Source organism: Citrus clementina, unplaced genomic scaffold (assembly GCF_000493195.1).
Source record: "Citrus clementina cultivar Clemenules unplaced genomic scaffold, Citrus_clementina_v1.0 scaffold_3, whole genome shotgun sequence".
Lineage (NCBI taxonomy): Eukaryota > Viridiplantae > Streptophyta > Magnoliopsida > Sapindales > Rutaceae > Citrus > Citrus x clementina.
In genome coordinates this window covers 39,841,717-39,859,371 of record NW_006262339.1, presented here as the reverse complement: position 1 = coordinate 39,859,371, position 17,655 = coordinate 39,841,717, and the positions used below count along the sequence as shown (strand labels likewise).

At 34.6% G+C, this 17,655-nt stretch overlaps 3 protein-coding genes across 4 annotated transcripts; 1 reads left to right on the top strand and 2 right to left on the bottom strand.

The window, feature by feature from the left end:
* Positions 1–3,332: 3,332 nt before the first annotated feature.
* On the top strand, positions 3,333–7,191 carry LOC18050150 (protein SMG9). The gene is made up of 7 exons (XM_006443132.2): positions 3,333–3,557; positions 3,746–3,970; positions 4,157–4,276; positions 4,437–4,526; positions 4,863–5,011; positions 6,146–6,401; positions 6,642–7,191. Exons 1-7 carry the CDS (start codon positions 3,345–3,347, stop codon positions 6,792–6,794), a joined length of 1,206 nt encoding a protein of 401 aa, XP_006443195.1. The 5' UTR covers positions 3,333–3,344; the 3' UTR covers positions 6,795–7,191.
* Positions 7,192–7,686: 495 nt separating this feature from the next.
* LOC18050149 lies at positions 7,687–9,717 on the bottom strand. Its single transcript, XM_006443129.2, has 3 exons — positions 9,408–9,717; positions 8,155–8,235; positions 7,687–8,050 (listed from the first exon to the last, which is right to left on the bottom strand). Exons 1-3 carry the CDS (start codon positions 9,652–9,654, stop codon positions 7,983–7,985), a joined length of 396 nt encoding a protein of 131 aa, XP_006443192.1. The 5' UTR covers positions 9,655–9,717; the 3' UTR covers positions 7,687–7,982.
* Positions 9,718–10,387: 670 nt separating this feature from the next.
* LOC18049750 (D-xylose-proton symporter-like 2) lies at positions 10,388–16,781 on the bottom strand. Of its 2 annotated transcripts, XM_006443128.2 has the most exons (14): positions 16,567–16,781; positions 16,347–16,453; positions 16,109–16,187; positions 15,947–16,006; positions 15,751–15,817; positions 15,532–15,656; positions 14,742–14,843; positions 14,211–14,579; positions 13,624–13,671; positions 13,449–13,511; positions 12,527–12,607; positions 12,080–12,178; positions 11,112–11,249; positions 10,388–10,778 (listed from the first exon to the last, which is right to left on the bottom strand). In XM_006443128.2, the coding sequence occupies exons 1-14, from the start codon at positions 16,615–16,617 to the stop codon at positions 10,647–10,649; spliced, it is 1,521 nt and encodes a 506-aa protein (XP_006443191.1). In that variant the 5' UTR covers positions 16,618–16,781; the 3' UTR covers positions 10,388–10,646. The 2 variants fall into 2 exon arrangements, with proteins under 2 accessions (XP_006443191.1, XP_006443190.2); XM_006443127.2 differs by lacking the exons at positions 10,388–10,778; positions 11,112–11,249 and adding an exon at positions 11,409–11,563.
* Between the last annotated feature and the right edge of the window lie 874 nt (positions 16,782–17,655).

Sequence of the window (17,655 nt, the reverse complement as noted above, 5' to 3'; positions counted from 1 at the left end):
TTTGGTGTGACTCTTTCTGTTGGCTATTTTATTTTTGGGTAATGCCAAAAGTTATTTTTAATTATTTTAAGAAAATCAAACTTTGAGTTTTTTAGAGTATGAGCCTTAGAGTATTTTAAAGAAATAAACTATTTAAAATACCCTTATTTCGTTCCTTCCCTACTATCATTTTTAAATACTTGTTTATTGAAATGATTTGACAATTTTAATAAAAACTCTTATACAACCAAACAATTAGAGGATTTTTTTTTTTTGGAATCTATAATCATAAAAACTCTTTAATAATAAATTTACTAAGAGAGATGTTACTGCAAAAGTTATACCAAAACAAAGCTTAAGAGTAGAACCAACCAAAATAAAGACTAATGCTCCAACCGCACACAACATTATATAATTATGAGAACCATGTTTTTTTTTTTTTTTTTGTTATACATAGATTGTTACTGACATTACATTAGATATTGCAATTAATATTATCATACTAAACAATTGGGACCACCGCCATACATTAACCCACTGAAGCACTTGCTCAGATACTTTCAATCCTCTATAATATTCGAGATGTGTCTACTCCACTCACATTTTGTAATGGAGAGACTGTCTTCACTCAATTAGTTGATAATTGAATGAGTATTGGAACTAACCTCTATAAAGCTCTTATGGAGGCTTGAACTTTTGCACTCAATATTGTAAATATAAGACTTCTCTTATTGGACTATAGGCCCATTGGTAATTATGGGAACCGTTTTTGAATTTTGGACATTTGTATGAATTTAAGAATTTTTATTAACTGAATTAACTATAATCATAGGCAATAGACGTTCTTATCTCATTTTTATAATTATTAACACAATTTAATAAAAGACTTTTGAGGAAATTAAGAACTGAGATTGCACGGCGCTTTACACTTCTAAATCTTGAAATGCAAACCATTTACCAAGTTACCAGCCATTTTCATTAGGCAATTTTAGGAAACCTGAAAGCAATAGTGAATTTGAGACATTGAGGTTTTCACTTTTCAATATAGTTTCCTTTCTGATGTTGAGATGACATAAAATTTAAAAATAAAAAAATAGAAAAGATAGTAATATAATTACAAAAGTGTCAACGCTTTAGAATATTTATGACATAAATATCTATGTAGGCAAGTTAGGATGTTTTACATGAGAATGCCATTAAAGCCATTTATGAAAAGGCAGTTTAATTAATGGGCGCGGCTACAGTACATGCATGTATCTCATACATGCATAAAAAATAGCTATTGGATTAAATTGGGGTAGATCGAATGGCTGAGATTTATTATTATTATTAAATATGAAAGAAATGGAAACCTAAAAAACTGGTTAACATGAAACATAGACCAATAAACATGAAATACATATCATTAACTTGAAACTAAATCATTAAACTTGAAACCAAATGAACTTCAAACTGAGGGCAATGAACTTGAAACCGAGGATCATTAACTTGCAACCCTGATTAATGGACCACTAAACATGAAATATCTACCATTAACTTGAAACTGAGATCATTAAACTTGAAACCAAAGGAACTTGAAACTTAGAGCAATGAACATGGAACTTGGGATCATTAAATTGTAACCCCGAAAATCATGCAATTAATGGACCAATAAACATGAAACACTTACCATTAACTTGAAACTGAGATCATTAAACCTGAAACTAAATGAATTTGAAACTGAGGGTAATGAACATGAAACGTAGGATCATTAACTTGCAGCCCCGATTAATGGACCAATAAACATGAAACACATATCATTAACTTGAAACTGAGACCATTAAATTTGAAACCAAATTAACTTGAAACTGAGGGCAATGAACTTGAAACTGAAGGCAATGAACATGAAACTTAAGATCATTAACTTGCAACCTTAATTAATAGACCAATAAACATGAAACATATACCATTAACTTGAAACTAGGATCATTAAACTTGAAACCAAATAAACTTGAAAATTGAGGGCAATGAACTTTAAACTGAGGGTAATGAATATGAAACTTTGAATTATTAGCAACCCCGTTTAATGGACTAATAAACATGAAACACATACCATTAACTTAAAACTAGGACCAATAAATTAGAAACCAAATGAACTTGAAACTGAGGGTAATGAACTTGAAACTAAAGCAATGAACATAAAACTTAAGATCATTAACTTGCAACCCCAATTAATGGACCAATAAACATGAAATACCTACTATTAACTTGAAACTGAGACCATTAAACTTGAAATCAAATGAACTTGAAACTGAAGGCAATGAACATGAAACTTAAGATCATTAACTTGTAACCCCCGATTAATGAACCAATAAACATGAAACACTTACCATTAACTTGAAACTGGGACTATTAAACTAGAAATCAAAGGAACTTGAAACTTAGAGCAATGAACATGAAACTTTGGATCATTAACTTGCAACCCCGAAAATCATGCAATTAATGGACCAATAAACATGAAACACCTACCATTAACTTGAAATGAAGACCATTAAACTTGAAACCAAAGAAACTTGAAACTTAGAGTAATGAACATGGAACTTAAGATCATTAACTTGCAATCCCAAAAATCATGCAATTAATGGACCAATAAATATGAAGCACTTACCATTAACTTGAAACTGTGACCATTAAATTTGAAGTCAAAGTAACTTGAAACTGAGGGCAATGAACTTGAAACTGAAGGTAATGAACATAAAACTTAGGATCATTAACTTGCAACCTTGATTAATGGACCAATAAATATAAAACAACTACCATTAAACTTGAAACTAATTTTTAATTATTATAAAAATAATTTTTTATTATTATGTTGCCTTTATTATTAAAATAATTAGTATTTTATTATTATATTTATTTAATTATTATATTATTTCATAATTTAATATTAATTTAAGGAGCAACTAGTTGCTCCAAGTTTTTTTTTTGTTTGGCTACCAAGTGGCAGCCAAACAATGGCCATATGTTTTTAATTTTTTTATTACCCGCATGTATGGGATACATGGGGGTATTGTAGCGTTGGCCTTAATTAATTGGCCACGTAATGATACCATCAGTGTTTCTACGAGTGTTTTTTTTTTTTTTTGTTGCTTTTGGCTTTTATACTTGTGATTTTCCAATTTATGTAAAAAGGGAAAAAGGAAAAAAGTGTGTATAAGGTTGGCGGGTTGTGAAAAATAACCCTATTGGGTTGGTAAAATTTTACCCAACCCAACCCAAGTCATGAGGATTGGGCTCGGGCCGGTTTGGTGCCCATTCACATATATATTAAGTAGTTAAAAATATAAAACTAAAATAGAATCGAAAAAAATATCAGAAAATAAAAAATGGCTGGTTCATCATCATCAAATCCGTCGTCGGGTCCGAAAATCCTACTAGCGAAGCCTGGACTGGTGAGCGGTGGAGCGGTTGGCGGTAAATTTGGGCGTGGGGAAGACGAAACGGTGCCGCATGTTCACCCGCATCCGCTCCGATCTCGTCTTCCGTCTCTCAACTTGTTGTCCGATTCCTGGGACTTTCACATCGATCGCTTTCTACCGGTAACACACACTCAAACACTCTCTTTTCATTAACGGTTCGATAATGTTTGGTAAATATGTTTTTTTTTTAATAATTTGAAGCTTGAAAAATAATTTTTTATTGACATAATAGTATTATCTTAGCTGCCAAACGGAGCCTATATACATGGATAGCTGGTTAATGTTGTTGTGATTGTTGGTTGGTACAGTTTTTGAGTGAGAATACGGAGTTTACAGTGGTGGGAGTGATTGGTGTTCCGGGTGTGGGCAAGTCCACCATTATGAACGAGCTTTATGGCTTTGATGCTACCTCACCTGGAATGCTTCCTCCTTTCCCTACTCTATCTGAAGATACCAGAGCTCAGGCTAAGCATTGCACTTCCGGAATTGAACCAAGAATTTCAGCTCAACGCCTTTTACTTCTCGACACTCAGGTGTTTCCTTGTTTTCATGTCCGACGCAAAATTCCTTCAATTGATTATAAAATGATGTGTCATGTAAATATGTGCACCTCATATTTGGGAACCCAGAAACACTCTCTGCTTGGGATTTTTTAAGTGCCTTTACTCTTTTCCCTTTCATATTTTATTTTCTATATTTGCTTATTTCTTTACTCGCAGCCTGTTTTCAGTTCTTCTGTTTTAGCTGAAATTATGAGACCTGATGGCTCGTCCACGATTCCAGTTCTTAGTGGTGAATCTTTATCCGCCGAGTTGGCTCTTGAGCTCATGAGTATTCAGGTAAGGGTTGAAATATGGGTTAATTGATTTTATTTCTGAAAGAATACTTGACAATCGGTAGACTATGTAATGGTTCTATCTGTGCTACGAGCACATGGTGAATATATTCCTATATCTAAATGTTCGTATTTTTCCTGTGTACTGCAAGGGGTCCTTGTAGCTTGGTGTTCTCTTGGCTTCTATTTGTCACGTTTTGCTAGTGGTATCTGATGGAGTCCATGACAATAAAATGTGGCGCTTGATGTCGATGGTATTACTCTTGCTCAACCACTGATTATCTTTTAGGGAAAATGCTTTGTATGGGAAAATGATGCAAACCCTTTGTTGGGTCTCGAGCATAAAGGATGTAAGTTTAATATTATGGACTGACCTGATCTCTAGTTTAACAGAGTGCATAATGCATTCATATTTAAAAAAGAATGTAAGTTCAACTAAACACCAAATTTTGGTCGAGAGCCTTTTCTGGGAATTTCTCTGTATTTTTCCAGATGATTTCATGTTTACAAAAATTGCTATTTCCAGTTTGGTAAATCTATCACCAGTGGTCCACAATGGATCTTATGTGTCCTTTTTCATCTAATTGCAGGTTGACTTGTTGAAGCATGGCATACCTGATCCATCTTCTTTGACTGCTTCCAACTCACAGAGCTCAAATTTGGGGTCAGAAAAAGATAAGAAAGATAAAGCAAACGAGGGTGAAGAGTATATGGCTACTCCAGTTTTTGTGCATGCAAAGTGAGTAATCTTTTCCCAGCAGTAACATTAAAAATGATATGTGCAGGCTATGTAGGAGAAAACCACAAAATACTGAGTACTCTCTCTCCAGCACCACCCTTAAAACTGATATGTGCCGGCTATGTAGGGGAAACCATAAAACTTGTACTGAGTGAGGCCATGAAATGTGAAATTATACTATCAATGTTTGTGAAGTGCTAGTGACTGACAAACTGTCAGGATATCTCTGTTTCTAACATATACGGCTTCACCAATCTTATTTTTATTTGATCTACCAAGTTATAAATTATACTTTTGTTTAACTTTTCTTCTTAACTACTTGGTATTACTTTCATATAAGAAAGTATTTTAAGACTTTGGCTTTGAATTTAAGTTATAAATTATTCCAAGAAGGCTGTTTGTTGCTTGCAGTTTTATTAAGGTAGAGTTCATCGTCATCTAATTTTGTCAACCGTAACTCTTTTTAATTTTGAATTCACTTTTTTCCATATGAACTTCTGAAAAAGGAATTAGTTCAATTATTTGGAGGCATGTTTAGAATGTAAATTCAAACTAGCCTCAGAATTGTTTGTCTTCCTCTAGCTCATTGTTATGAACCATAACAAAACTGCAAAGGCACAGAGATATTGTCCAGTCCCATGAACTGTCCTACCTCCCAGACATGCCCTTATTGGATTATTGGATGGTTACAGACCCCTGTGCTTATTTCTTCATAGAACAGTTTTGTGCATTTGGATGAAGGAAGGTAATGGTATTATGGAATTGCCATGTTACTACATTTTTTGAGTTATTTTGTTGAAAAGAAGTATAAGGACTTTAAGAAGCTAGTTAGGAATATTCGAAATATTTATGGGGTAATTCATGTTACTATAGCTCTCAATGGGCTTCAGCTTCTGATGAATTTAAGGATGTTCTGTTTTATTCTGGAAACTGGAGCTTTTCTTCGACGATTCTTCTTTTAGTTACTATTTCATTTTTTGCTTCTAACAGGATTCTGTTGAGCAGACAACTGGTCCCCTTTGTGTTTTTCTCCCTTTTTTTGGGAAAACTTCTTCTAGTTTAAAAATAATAGATAAATAATAAACAAGACAAAAGAAGTAGCTCATCCATTTGTCATGTTGGCACTGTTTGTAGACTCCAAGATCAAAATTGTACTCCACATACTTATGAGCAACTAAGGAAGGCGCTGGCACAATACTTCAGTGCCTCTTCATTTGTGAGGGAAAAATGCGGGAATGTAACCAAAGAACCTGTTGAACCTGGTACTCAGAGCAGTGATGCACTTTCAACAGTCCCAAAGTTGTTTTTGATACCATCTAAGAGCAGAGATGATTCTCCAAATGCTCAGTATGAAAGTTACAGCTCAGCACTCTGGAAATTGCGGGACGAGGTCTCTCACTCTCACCTTCCTTCTCCCTCTCTCTTACACACACATGCACGCATGCACAAAACTTGGAGGATCTTGATGCATTAATGCTAATCCTTACAGCATTAACGACCATTTTCCACATTTCCAGGTCATTAACATGTTGTAAAGTGTAATCTTGGATTATCCTGAAGTACGGGAAAATTGATGTCTTTTGAAATACTTGAGAAGTATTCAAATTTGAATGTTGTTCATTTGTTTCAGGTCTTATCTATGAATTGCCCTTCCTTTGCGAGGACTGTTTCTGAACGTGACTGGTTGAAAAATTCTGCCAAAATATGGGAACTCATTAAAAGTTCTCCAATCATCAGTGAATATAGCAGAATGCTTCAGAGTTCTGGTATGTTTAGGAAGTAATGAGTGTCAACATTTCCCACGTTCACCTTCCCTAGGACATACTGAAGATGTTAACTGTTGATTGTTGTGCCATAAGCTAGCTCCTGAAGAATCTTCGGTGGTTGAAATTGATTGATTATGTAAGATCTGATTCTTAATACTTTAAATTCTCTGTCCCTTCACAACCGCATATTGTAACAATAGTTGACAGGTGTATGTGTATTGAGAAGTTCAGATTAAAGCATGTTTCAGGTAATGAGCCGTTGGACATTTTGTGCCAAAGATACAAGGGAAAATATGAATGACAAGATAGAAAATCATATGGACTTCCAATTTTGAATTTGGGAAATGTAATGATGTGCCCTTAAATTTGTTATGGAAAAGTCGTTTCGGATTTGCCAGCATAAGCAAATTTTTATATGGCCAAGCTTTTTCTTTATATAATTCTATATACGGATGTGGTGGAGCAGAAATTGCTAATGAGGTTGCTACGTATTGATTTCTGAGCCGACCAGTGGTGACTGTGAGTGTGATGAATGGAAAATGCTTACGCCTCACAAACTTGCTAATGAGTTGTCAGGCTGCTATAACCATGTAATGGGCAAACATATTGCTAAATATCTGGTAGAGTTGTGGTTGTTTGTTTGGACACACTTTTCATTCTCTTCCAAAGAGAATTTTAAAGATCACAATTTTGTTGAAAAGGCTCTTGTACTTACGAGCGAGCACAAAAAATTGATCGATCATTACGAGTGACCTAAGGGTTGGAAGTTTGACATGAAAATACAAAATTGATTGTGACAAATCTTTTAACCTAATCTAGCATCAGGTGGGGGAAAAAATTGATACACAAGGGCATTTGTCAAACTTTGCAAATTAAAATGATTCAAATTCAGCAACAATGCCCTATCCGTAACAAAATTTATGGAATTTACATTCATATAACAGACTCATAATTTTAACAAAAGCCAACAGTCTACTGGTATTTTTGTATTTCAAAATCAGCTTTGATTACATTCTTGACTTCCGACACTGCAATTTCAAATGGACAATGATTCAATGCCTGACAAAAAGCAAAGCCAATGCATTAAAATTGTACAACTTCAGTGAATTCTACAGCACCTATTGAAAACCCTAAGCAAAACTGTCCACCAAGCTCACTTGGAAAACAGCACATGTTCTTTAGTAGTATGTTGTGCTTCAGTGCATTTATTCTACCATAGAATCCACTGAAGCTTCAACAGCAGCTGGCTTAGAGGCTGCTTTTGTTTTCTTACCTGTTCATTGATCAAGGAACACAAGTTGGTCATTTCCCAAAAACATCAAAGAAAGAACCCAAAAAAAATAAAAATCCAGAATCATTTTACGATTAAGAACTTACCTCTGCGTTTTAACTGTTTAAGCTTCAAACTCTTCTTCAAGTGAAATTTTGTTGTTGTTTTGTTGGTGTCCTGTGATGTACCTAAACACACCATGGATAAACATGGATAAAGTCGTATCACCAATCATTTAAGATCTAATGCAGATGCAATACTAGTCGAGTAATGATACAGCCACAAACTCTTGTACAAACTTATTTTGTACAAACTGACGTGGCATGATAAGATTGGTTGAATTAAATATCACTTGGCCCACATAATTTGTTTTTATTAATTTATATTTTCATTCAACCAATGAATTAATGTCACGTCAGTTTGTACAAAATAAGTTTGTACAAGAGTTTATGGTTGTATCATTACTCATACTAGTCAGTATATAAGTAACATCATGCAAAATCTTTGCTTAAAATTAAAAACACGAGTTTTCTCCTAGAAATATAATACCTAACCTCATTGAGAAACCTCCACAACTCTCTCTTAAACCAAAAAAAGGTTCACCATTGGCTTACATAAGTAGTTTAACCAGACCAACTTGGTCAAAGCCTATGGAATTACAGACGGATACAGCCATCACAGTAAAAGGCAAACCAAGAATAACATGTACGCTTTCTTTAAGCAACAAAGAACTTGTTTAAAATGTGACTTAGATAAATTTATCAGGCTCATAGAAAATTTGTAAAACTCATCAATTCCTAGAAACAAGTTTAATTTTTCCACACTCATCTCAGATTACTATACCCAAGCTTATACATAAAGCCAACAAACCTTACATTGAGCATTATCTAAATTCTAAAGGTATCTATCAGTCAAGTAACCACTAACTCTTAACAACACAGAAACTAATCTGAATGCAACAATGAACTTCAAAGAGGGAAATTTTACTCTCAGCACGAAAGCGACATTTTCAAATATTTGAAAATCACATTCCAAAATGTAATGCCCAATCCATATTTTTAACTTCCCTAATCAACTTGTATTTTCTTCTTATTATTATTATATTTACTAAGTAGTGTGATGGCAACTCTATCCTCTTCCCCCACCCACGTGAGCACGTTTCGAACCCCATGCCTCTTTTACCTCCACAAAAGCGATTTTACCAGTTAAAAATAGCATGTAGCACCCACCTAATCAACTTGAATTGCGAAGTCAATAAATGAAGGATTTAGAATAATCACTGCAATTATAATGCCTGATTAATTATTGGATTAAAATTATAATAAGTACCAGAAAGACAAGAACAAGAGTAAGTGGGTACCTTCCTCATGTTCAGGTTGAGAGGCGGCCATCATCTCGACATCTTGCATGGTAATAAGGCCTTTGTCGGCGGCCTCCTTTTGGTCTCTGCGCCATTTCTTGAGGAGCTTGCGCTGCCGCTTTCCTGAAACAGAGAGGTTCTGAGGTTTGTTCTTAAGCTTTGCAGTAACTGGGTCCCCGTGAATTGCTCTCTTTCTAACTGCTTTCTCTGCTCTCTTTCGCTTCATCACCACATTGTACTTTCCCATCTCTTTCTCTTTTGCTTTCTCTGACTTCTGTTTACCAACATGAAGAACCCTAAACCTTCATCTCAATTTAACAACTCCCGACTCCCCAGAGCTAATTTCTTTTGGGCCTAGCTTCGGGATAAGCCCAACAATGAAGCCCAATTTTCCACTTATTTATTAGCGAGGATGATTTTCAGCTGTCCCTAATTTTTATTAATTATTATTCATAAATTAAAAGTTTACCAATTCAATCAATTAATCTATTAGATGATGCCCTCGGTTGGAAGAAGAAAGGAGGCGGAATTAAATTAAATTACCGATTCAATCAATTAAATTCCAGCGTTTGGTTAATGCTTGGAATCAACCAAATGAAATGTACTACTTTTATTTTTGTTTTTAAGGTTTTGATATTTAATTAGTATTTGAAAAAAAAAATCTATTGTATTTTATTTTAAATAACAGATAAATTAATTAACATTTCACTATTTTTTTTTCTCTAGATTTGCTAGTATGGAGTCTCTTTTTTCCCTAACTTATTTCTTTTTTAGAATAAAAGGCAATATTAATATGGTCTTTCTACTATCCAGACAAAATTCAATTCCGTCCTCAGAACCATCAGGGAGTTTCATGCAGTAATAGCCGAAAGTTCCCCGGTTAATTCATCGTCATTGGAAGAATAAGAGACATATTATGTGACAATTAATAACAACAGAATTGGTAGCTTAAATCCTCTTAAAATGAAGGGGAAAAAAAAAAAAAGAAAGACAGAATTAATAGCTTAAATGACTATACCGATTATTGATTAGTGATACACATGAAGATCTCATGATTGTTTATATCCAAAACCGTACAACTCCTTGGCTATAACTTACAAGCAACGTTGAAATTGCAAAATAAAAGGTGTGCCCTCACCCTGTGTTTTGAAATTGCCATGGTGAAATTCCATCCTGACATCTCCGTATTACTGCAGTTCAGTCCAGTACTGCAGTTTAGTCCAGTAGATGCAACATTACTTACAAGCATTTGGCCTCGATCTCCTCAAGCGTAAGCCCCTTTGTCTCTGGAACGATGAAGAAAATGAAAGCGAGAGACAGCACAGCTATCACTCCAAATGCGTAAAACAGAATTCCAGCTCCCAGCAGGTCCTGCAATAATCTAACAGTTATGATACCTTCTCGGTAATAATGCAATTTAATTGAAATAACACTAAGAATAGTGTGACATAAATTCAACGAAATGAAAATAAAGCAAGTTAAAAAAAAGCAGAACTAGAGCAAAATCAGGTTACTCTTGAAGACAAACTCAAAAGTCTAAAATTAATATTCCAATTGAGAAACAACCAGAGACACGTATAAGCTAAAGCATTTTTCAACAAAGAATGTGTACTTCATTAAATTTTTAGATTGTAGTTCAAGGTAGCATTCAACAAAGTTTTTAAAAGAAATATCGTTGGAATTTAAGTTGAAAAACTAAAGTACCTTCAGTGGGGAAAATGCAAATGTCACAAGTGCATTTGCTCCGAAGTTCACTAGAACTGCTACACTAAGTCCCCGCCCTCTTAGACGAAGTGGAAATACCTCTGAAATCATCAGCCAACCAATAGGCCCAAAGGATAACTGCAAAACTAATTTTGTGAGCCTAAATAACGGAAACAATTATATATAATAAAATCTGCAAAAGAAAAAAAAAGAGGGCAAATGTGGAAAAAGAGCTGCATTAGCTATATATTCAGAGGCCCCTACATTCCAGTTATCAAAGGCCAAGCAGTTGCTACACCCAAAGAGACCAGCCTGTAGGGTGATACTTCTCATCCATGCTTACAATACAATACCCACATCCCACTCCAATCACAGTGAAATCATGCCATTCTCCTCCACCTAACATTTTCTTCACTCTGATCTAACCTCTCGATGGATCCCCCACTAACCACCTGGAAAGCTTGATGTGAAAATTGGGAGCCTAATAGCAGATAGTAAATGAGGCTTACTCTAGTACTATTTGTTAAAGGTCGGATTCTTGTCATCACTTGAATAAAACTAGCATGTTAAGTGATATCATATGTGATTGTATGCATTTCTTGAACTGTGGGCTTGGATTAAACATAGTCGGAGAAAACCAAATTTAACAAGGTAGTTTTCGAGATTTTTTAATGTCTTAAAACCCTGCTTCAGCTTAGATTTACCCGAGAACAGTTGTGCTCACTGGTTCAACAAGCTCTATCGCAATGCTTATTTAACACTGCTTTTTAAGATCTGTTGTTTCATAAAAACCTAAAAGAGTCCCCATGTACAAAAAAACAGAAGCAGACTCACAATCCTAATTCCAGCTACCAAAATAAATTCTAAAACCTAAGTTTTGCACAATATATTGAGCAAACAATTCGTGTCATCTCAAAGAAGAAAATTCTAAAATGATAAATTTTAGAAGGATTGAAATTCTTGATTACCTGATAACAACCAACATACAACAACAATGCAACAACAGCCACAGCAGGCACATCATCCAAGAAGAGGTAATATGATCCCAAAAGGAATAAAGAGATAACCTGTCACAATTAAATTAATCTATTCATGATTGCTGCTAATGTTTCAAGAATGTAGGAAATAACTACTTTTAATTCAAACAACCAGAATTCCCATGCAATTATCACCCATTTGCAATTTCCTTTTTCACTGCTGTTTGTCAAAATTTGTCAGAACAAGTAAAACTTAATGAAAAGGAAACAAAAAGGATACACAGAGTCTGGGAACCACCATTACTTTACATTTGATAAATCAAGCAAAATATATATATATACAAACTTGACACAGAAACATTAAGGTAGTCTAATGTTTGCCTCAGCCCGTGATATAGGACAAACACAAATGGACATTGAAGAAAATAAAGTACTTACAATCCCAGAAACACCACCAAGTAGTAAAGGTCTCCTTCCAAGTCTCTCAACAACAAGAACAGCCAATCCAGTCATAATCAACTACAAAAACAAAAGAGCATGTCCGGTTACCAATAACAAAGCCATCAAATGGAAAAGTCGGGTTATGCAAAAAGAGCTGAATGGAAGCGATATGGTCAATCATCATGAATACTTTTAGACATGAAAAAAGAGGTGCTTTTAATGGAATAGAATTATATATGAAGCTGAACTGAAAAAGAGCCTTGGCTGTGACAAGCATACCACATTATTGACATCCCTCTAGTAAAGTCATAAGTCACGACAGATACACATTCAGTTAAAAAATAACCAACATGGTGGTGATTGAAATAGTAAGTGAGAGTTTAGAACACATGTAATAATTTCAGTGGAATGGGATAATAGGACCATCATACCCAGACTTTTACATAAGAAATATGATCAATTACTAAGAATATTTCTAGGAAGATGAACATGCTTAGCAAAAATTCAAAAATGAAAATCAAGATAAATCAGCTAAAAATATCTTTCTTGTTGTTGGGGGAGGGGGAGCATACATGCAGTATCGGAAGTCATAAAAACATAACAACACTTGTGCATGTACATTTGTAACTTTGTACAGAATCAACAAAATATTTCCTGCCACCTTTCCATGAAATAAATGTTTCACATGCTTTTACTTCCATGCTCCAATCAAGCAATAAGCTTTCCAAGGAAGCTCAGAAAACACACTAAACTTACCAACAGGACAGAGACATCATTGCAAAGTGTTCAGAATTAGGAAAAATGAGGCCAAGATGAAATTTGAAACTTATATAATACGTTAGTCTCATATGATTAAATAGGAAATGCATATACAAAAGAAATAAACATTTGACATAAAAAATAAAGTGCATGAACCTACCTTGAATAGGCCAAGTAAAATTGAGACCCGTGTTGCATCAGAGGCTGCAGAAAATCCTGCACTCTATCAGATTATGTTTGGTTAGGAAGAAGCATTGTTTTATTCTGCAAGTCCCTAGAAAAAAGGAATTCTTCTTGTGACCTTACCAATGCTATAAATTTAAACAGCACCATACCTGAAGGATTGATGCAGCATAGTACAATACACTTGGTTGCCCAGTGATCTGCCACAAAAGTTGAAGACTTGTAAGCCTAGTGATGTTTTATAAACTACTTCATACCATTGTTAGAGATATTCTATGTTGATAATAGATAATATTTGGATAATTTTAATATGTGTATATATACACACAAACTAAATACACCCATCAAGTTACTCCATCTATCATGTAGTGAAATTTTTAATATCAGAAAATCCTCTGGCAAAATTACTTGAAAGAGCAAATGACGTATAACAAAGCATTTAAAAAATGGTAAAATTACGCAGGACACCCACCCAACATACATTTATACTATCACAAACCATTAATTTCTCCATTTACATCCGTATCATCAAATTAAATTTTAGTGTTTGATAGGTTATTATTACTTTATATCAATGAATCATGTGATTAAGTAGTTAACTATTCTTCCACTGTTTATCTCCCTCAAATGAGCTCTTTCTCTTCTCTCTCTAAATAAAAAATATATATATCGATAATGATTTTTTCTCTTTCTTTTTCCAGATCTAACAAGACCATACCACTTCAATTAATCAAGATACCTGTTGAAACAAAACTAATCCTGCACCGATTATAAGGGCCTTCAAGCATTTTCCATGGAATACTTCCCTTAGTGAAACTTCTTTGTCTTCTCCAACATAAGAGAGCTCTGTAAGAATCTCATCCACTTCTGTAGGAGCAGAGTCACCAATAGATTGACCCCTGAGACGGCACAAGCAACTTATTGCGGACTCTCTCAAATCCTGCATATCTCCTTTTCTCTTCATGGCACATAAAAGTAGCCATCTAGGAGATGCTGGAAGCCACCACATTCCTATTCCCATAATCACTGCCAAAGGAGTACTAGCTCCATACATGTAGCGCCAACCAGCAACTAAATCAACTAAAAGGCTTCCAATACCATAACCACCCTGAAAGAAAAATCTACTCTTAAAATATCTCATCAAAAAAATTCTTGAGGCAAGATTTAGCAAAGAAGAGAACAGAAGATTGAAGGCAACCATGGTTGGCTTTATGGCATGTACTACTTGGCCTAAAAGAAACCCAAATTAATCATAAGTTGAAGCACTTACAACCATTCCAAGAACTATAAAGAATTCTTTAAGAGAGATGAGTTGACCACGCATCGGAGTTGGAGCTGTCTCAGCAATGTACATCGGAGCAGCATGCATTGCCTAAATTAAAAATGGGTAACCAAATGTTTCCACAAAAGTTAATTACCAAATGGAATAAAATATCAGAATGTATATAAACTAAAAAGTTCATTTCCAGAAAATTGTTGTCATATAAGAGAAGACTTTTGCTTTGCTTCATGTTCATTTTTCTGCAAGTTTACTGAGCCAGTAGATTCCCCTGAATGCATATTAAATCAAGAAAACAAAAAGAATGTGTGCACATGCATGCATGTATGCAGATATATACATAAAAACAACTGTGTATGTAAAGTATGCAGGAGTAGATTCTTATGTTCATATGTACCGATGTACATTTTGTGCGTGTCCTACAAAGTACAAAGATTAAATCTATGGTTGGATACATTACTGTATCATAGTTTACCAGAAGACTTGTAAGCCAAGGCAATTCGCTGCATGTCTAAATAGCCAATAGTAGACAAAAGAAACATGCAAAATCTTTTTTATGGTTGAACAAAAGGTCTAAGGATTGAACCTTGCTCATGAATGGGGAAGGGATTTGGCTACCATCAACATTGTGCTACTAGTAATAAAATATAATAAAAAAAGGTGCAAGAAACAGGCAACTGAATGATAGGATTACATGGATAAATTGTGCATCAAATTTCTGGAGCTTAGCTTAAAATAATGGTGTAAAGAGCATGTGTGCAACAAAAATATTTAGTTTTACCAGACCAATTCCTATGCCGAATACGAAACGCCCAACAACCATAATAATGAAGTCAGGTGCCAATGCCGTTACAAGTGCTCCAACAAGATACAAGAGAGCAGCCAAAATCAACTCCCTTCTACGCCCTTCAGTTTAAATTCATCATTTAAACTTAATGCAGAAAAAGGAATTGACAATCAATTTTAAACTTAAAGCTCATAACGCAAAAGAAGAACTTACCCAGAATGTCGGCAATGTTAAACGCTAAAATGGAACCAATCAAGGCCCCATACAATGATCCACTAGTCTGAAATAAAAAGAAAAAGATAATAAACAAATAAACAAAAGATAGTAAAACGGAAGACAAACAAAGAATGGTTCCATCAACAAATATACATGAATGGATGAAAAGCAAAAAATATGGTTAGAAACTCACGATAAGACCAATTTCCACAGAAGATAAGCCATACCAAGAAATTCCACTTAATGTGGGTGACTGCACAAACAAACAAACAAACAAAAGAAGGTCAAATAAGTATAAGACAATATGGAAATGGTTATATAGACGGAGATTATTGCGAAATTTTACTATGGCTACCTCAATAGAAATGGTAGCGCAGGAAGTGGACCCAATATCATAACCATAGAGAAGACCTCCAAGGGCCGGAAATAGAAATCTGAAATCAAAATCAAATAATAAATAATTCAAATCCAACCAAATTATTCATAAAGAAAAAGGCAAGCTCCCTAATTGAATGAACTTTTTCTTAAAAAAAATTTACTATATTTAATAATCAACAGCAAAAGCAAAGGAAAGCAAAATGAAGTAAACTCACGGGAGAATTGCAGCAGAAACAGAATAATTTTCGGGAGATGGACGGATTCCATTAGCAATAAGTGGCTCTTCATCTGCACTCCCAATCTCTCCAGATGACTTTCCCACCTTTTTTTTTTTATAAATTATTAGAATCAAATCATTACTACGAGGATGCTATTTTTCATAATAATTATAATCAGAATTGAAACAAATTCATTAAAACAAAATCACGAAGGAACCTTTCCGAAGGAGGAGAGTCTCGCTCGCGCTTGCTCAGGATCAGTCGCCATTCTAACTTCTGACCAAACTCTGATTAATTATTCGAGTATATTAACATTATCTGGAGCGCTGATTGTATTTCTATTTAATTTAATTTAATTTAAGGCGGGTGTTGCTTGCTGCAAGGAATAAGCGTAGAGTCGTAGACTTCCACCTAACAAAAAAGTACGAGCTGAAAAATGCTACTTTAAAAGAAAAAACAAAATAAAAAAAATATGAAATGATCTGGGGAGCACCTACGTACACGTGGAAGAATTTGATATCAATGTCAAGTTTGTTAACTAATAAATAATGCCACGGTGTAATTAATCATGACAGTGTATAAAGTCACTGGTCTTTTTTTTTTTTCTGAACTACGAGGTGGTCTTAAATAAACTTTAATTATGAGAGATACTTTTAAGTTTGTATCACAATTTAAACTAATCTCTATTCGCACCGAATCGGCTCGTAAGGGTAAAGTGCTGACCAAAGTAGTGACTCTATATGAGAGCGGAATTTGAACTCATGACCTCTCTTAAGAAATAAAGGGAAATTATCATTCGTCCACCCTAAGATTACATCGTTATCAAAATTACTACAAAACTTTGACAGTGTATCAGCCGTCCACCCTTAGATGACAAAACATATCTCCCAACCACCATTCCGTCAACTGCCGTTTACAACTTAACAGAATTGAAACAAAATGACGATATTGCCCTTAAGCATGAAATTAATGTTAAAAAGGCAAAACTGCCCCAAAGATGAAACAATGCCAAATGTAGCCGTTGGACTCAACAACGGTAACAATTTTGGCTATATAATGAGCCAAAAACAGCAGCCTCATTGAACAACAACAACAACACACACCTCATTCCTCAACAACAACAACAACAACACACACCTCATTGAAAGAAAGCAAAAATTAGATACTCCTCAACAACAACAAATCAGCACACACACCTCATTGAAAGAAACAAAAAAATTGCTACTCCTTAACAACAATAAATCAGCAGCACATTTCCTTGAAAATGGCCTCCAGTGAAGCATCGAGTTCTGGTGTCAGTGGATTT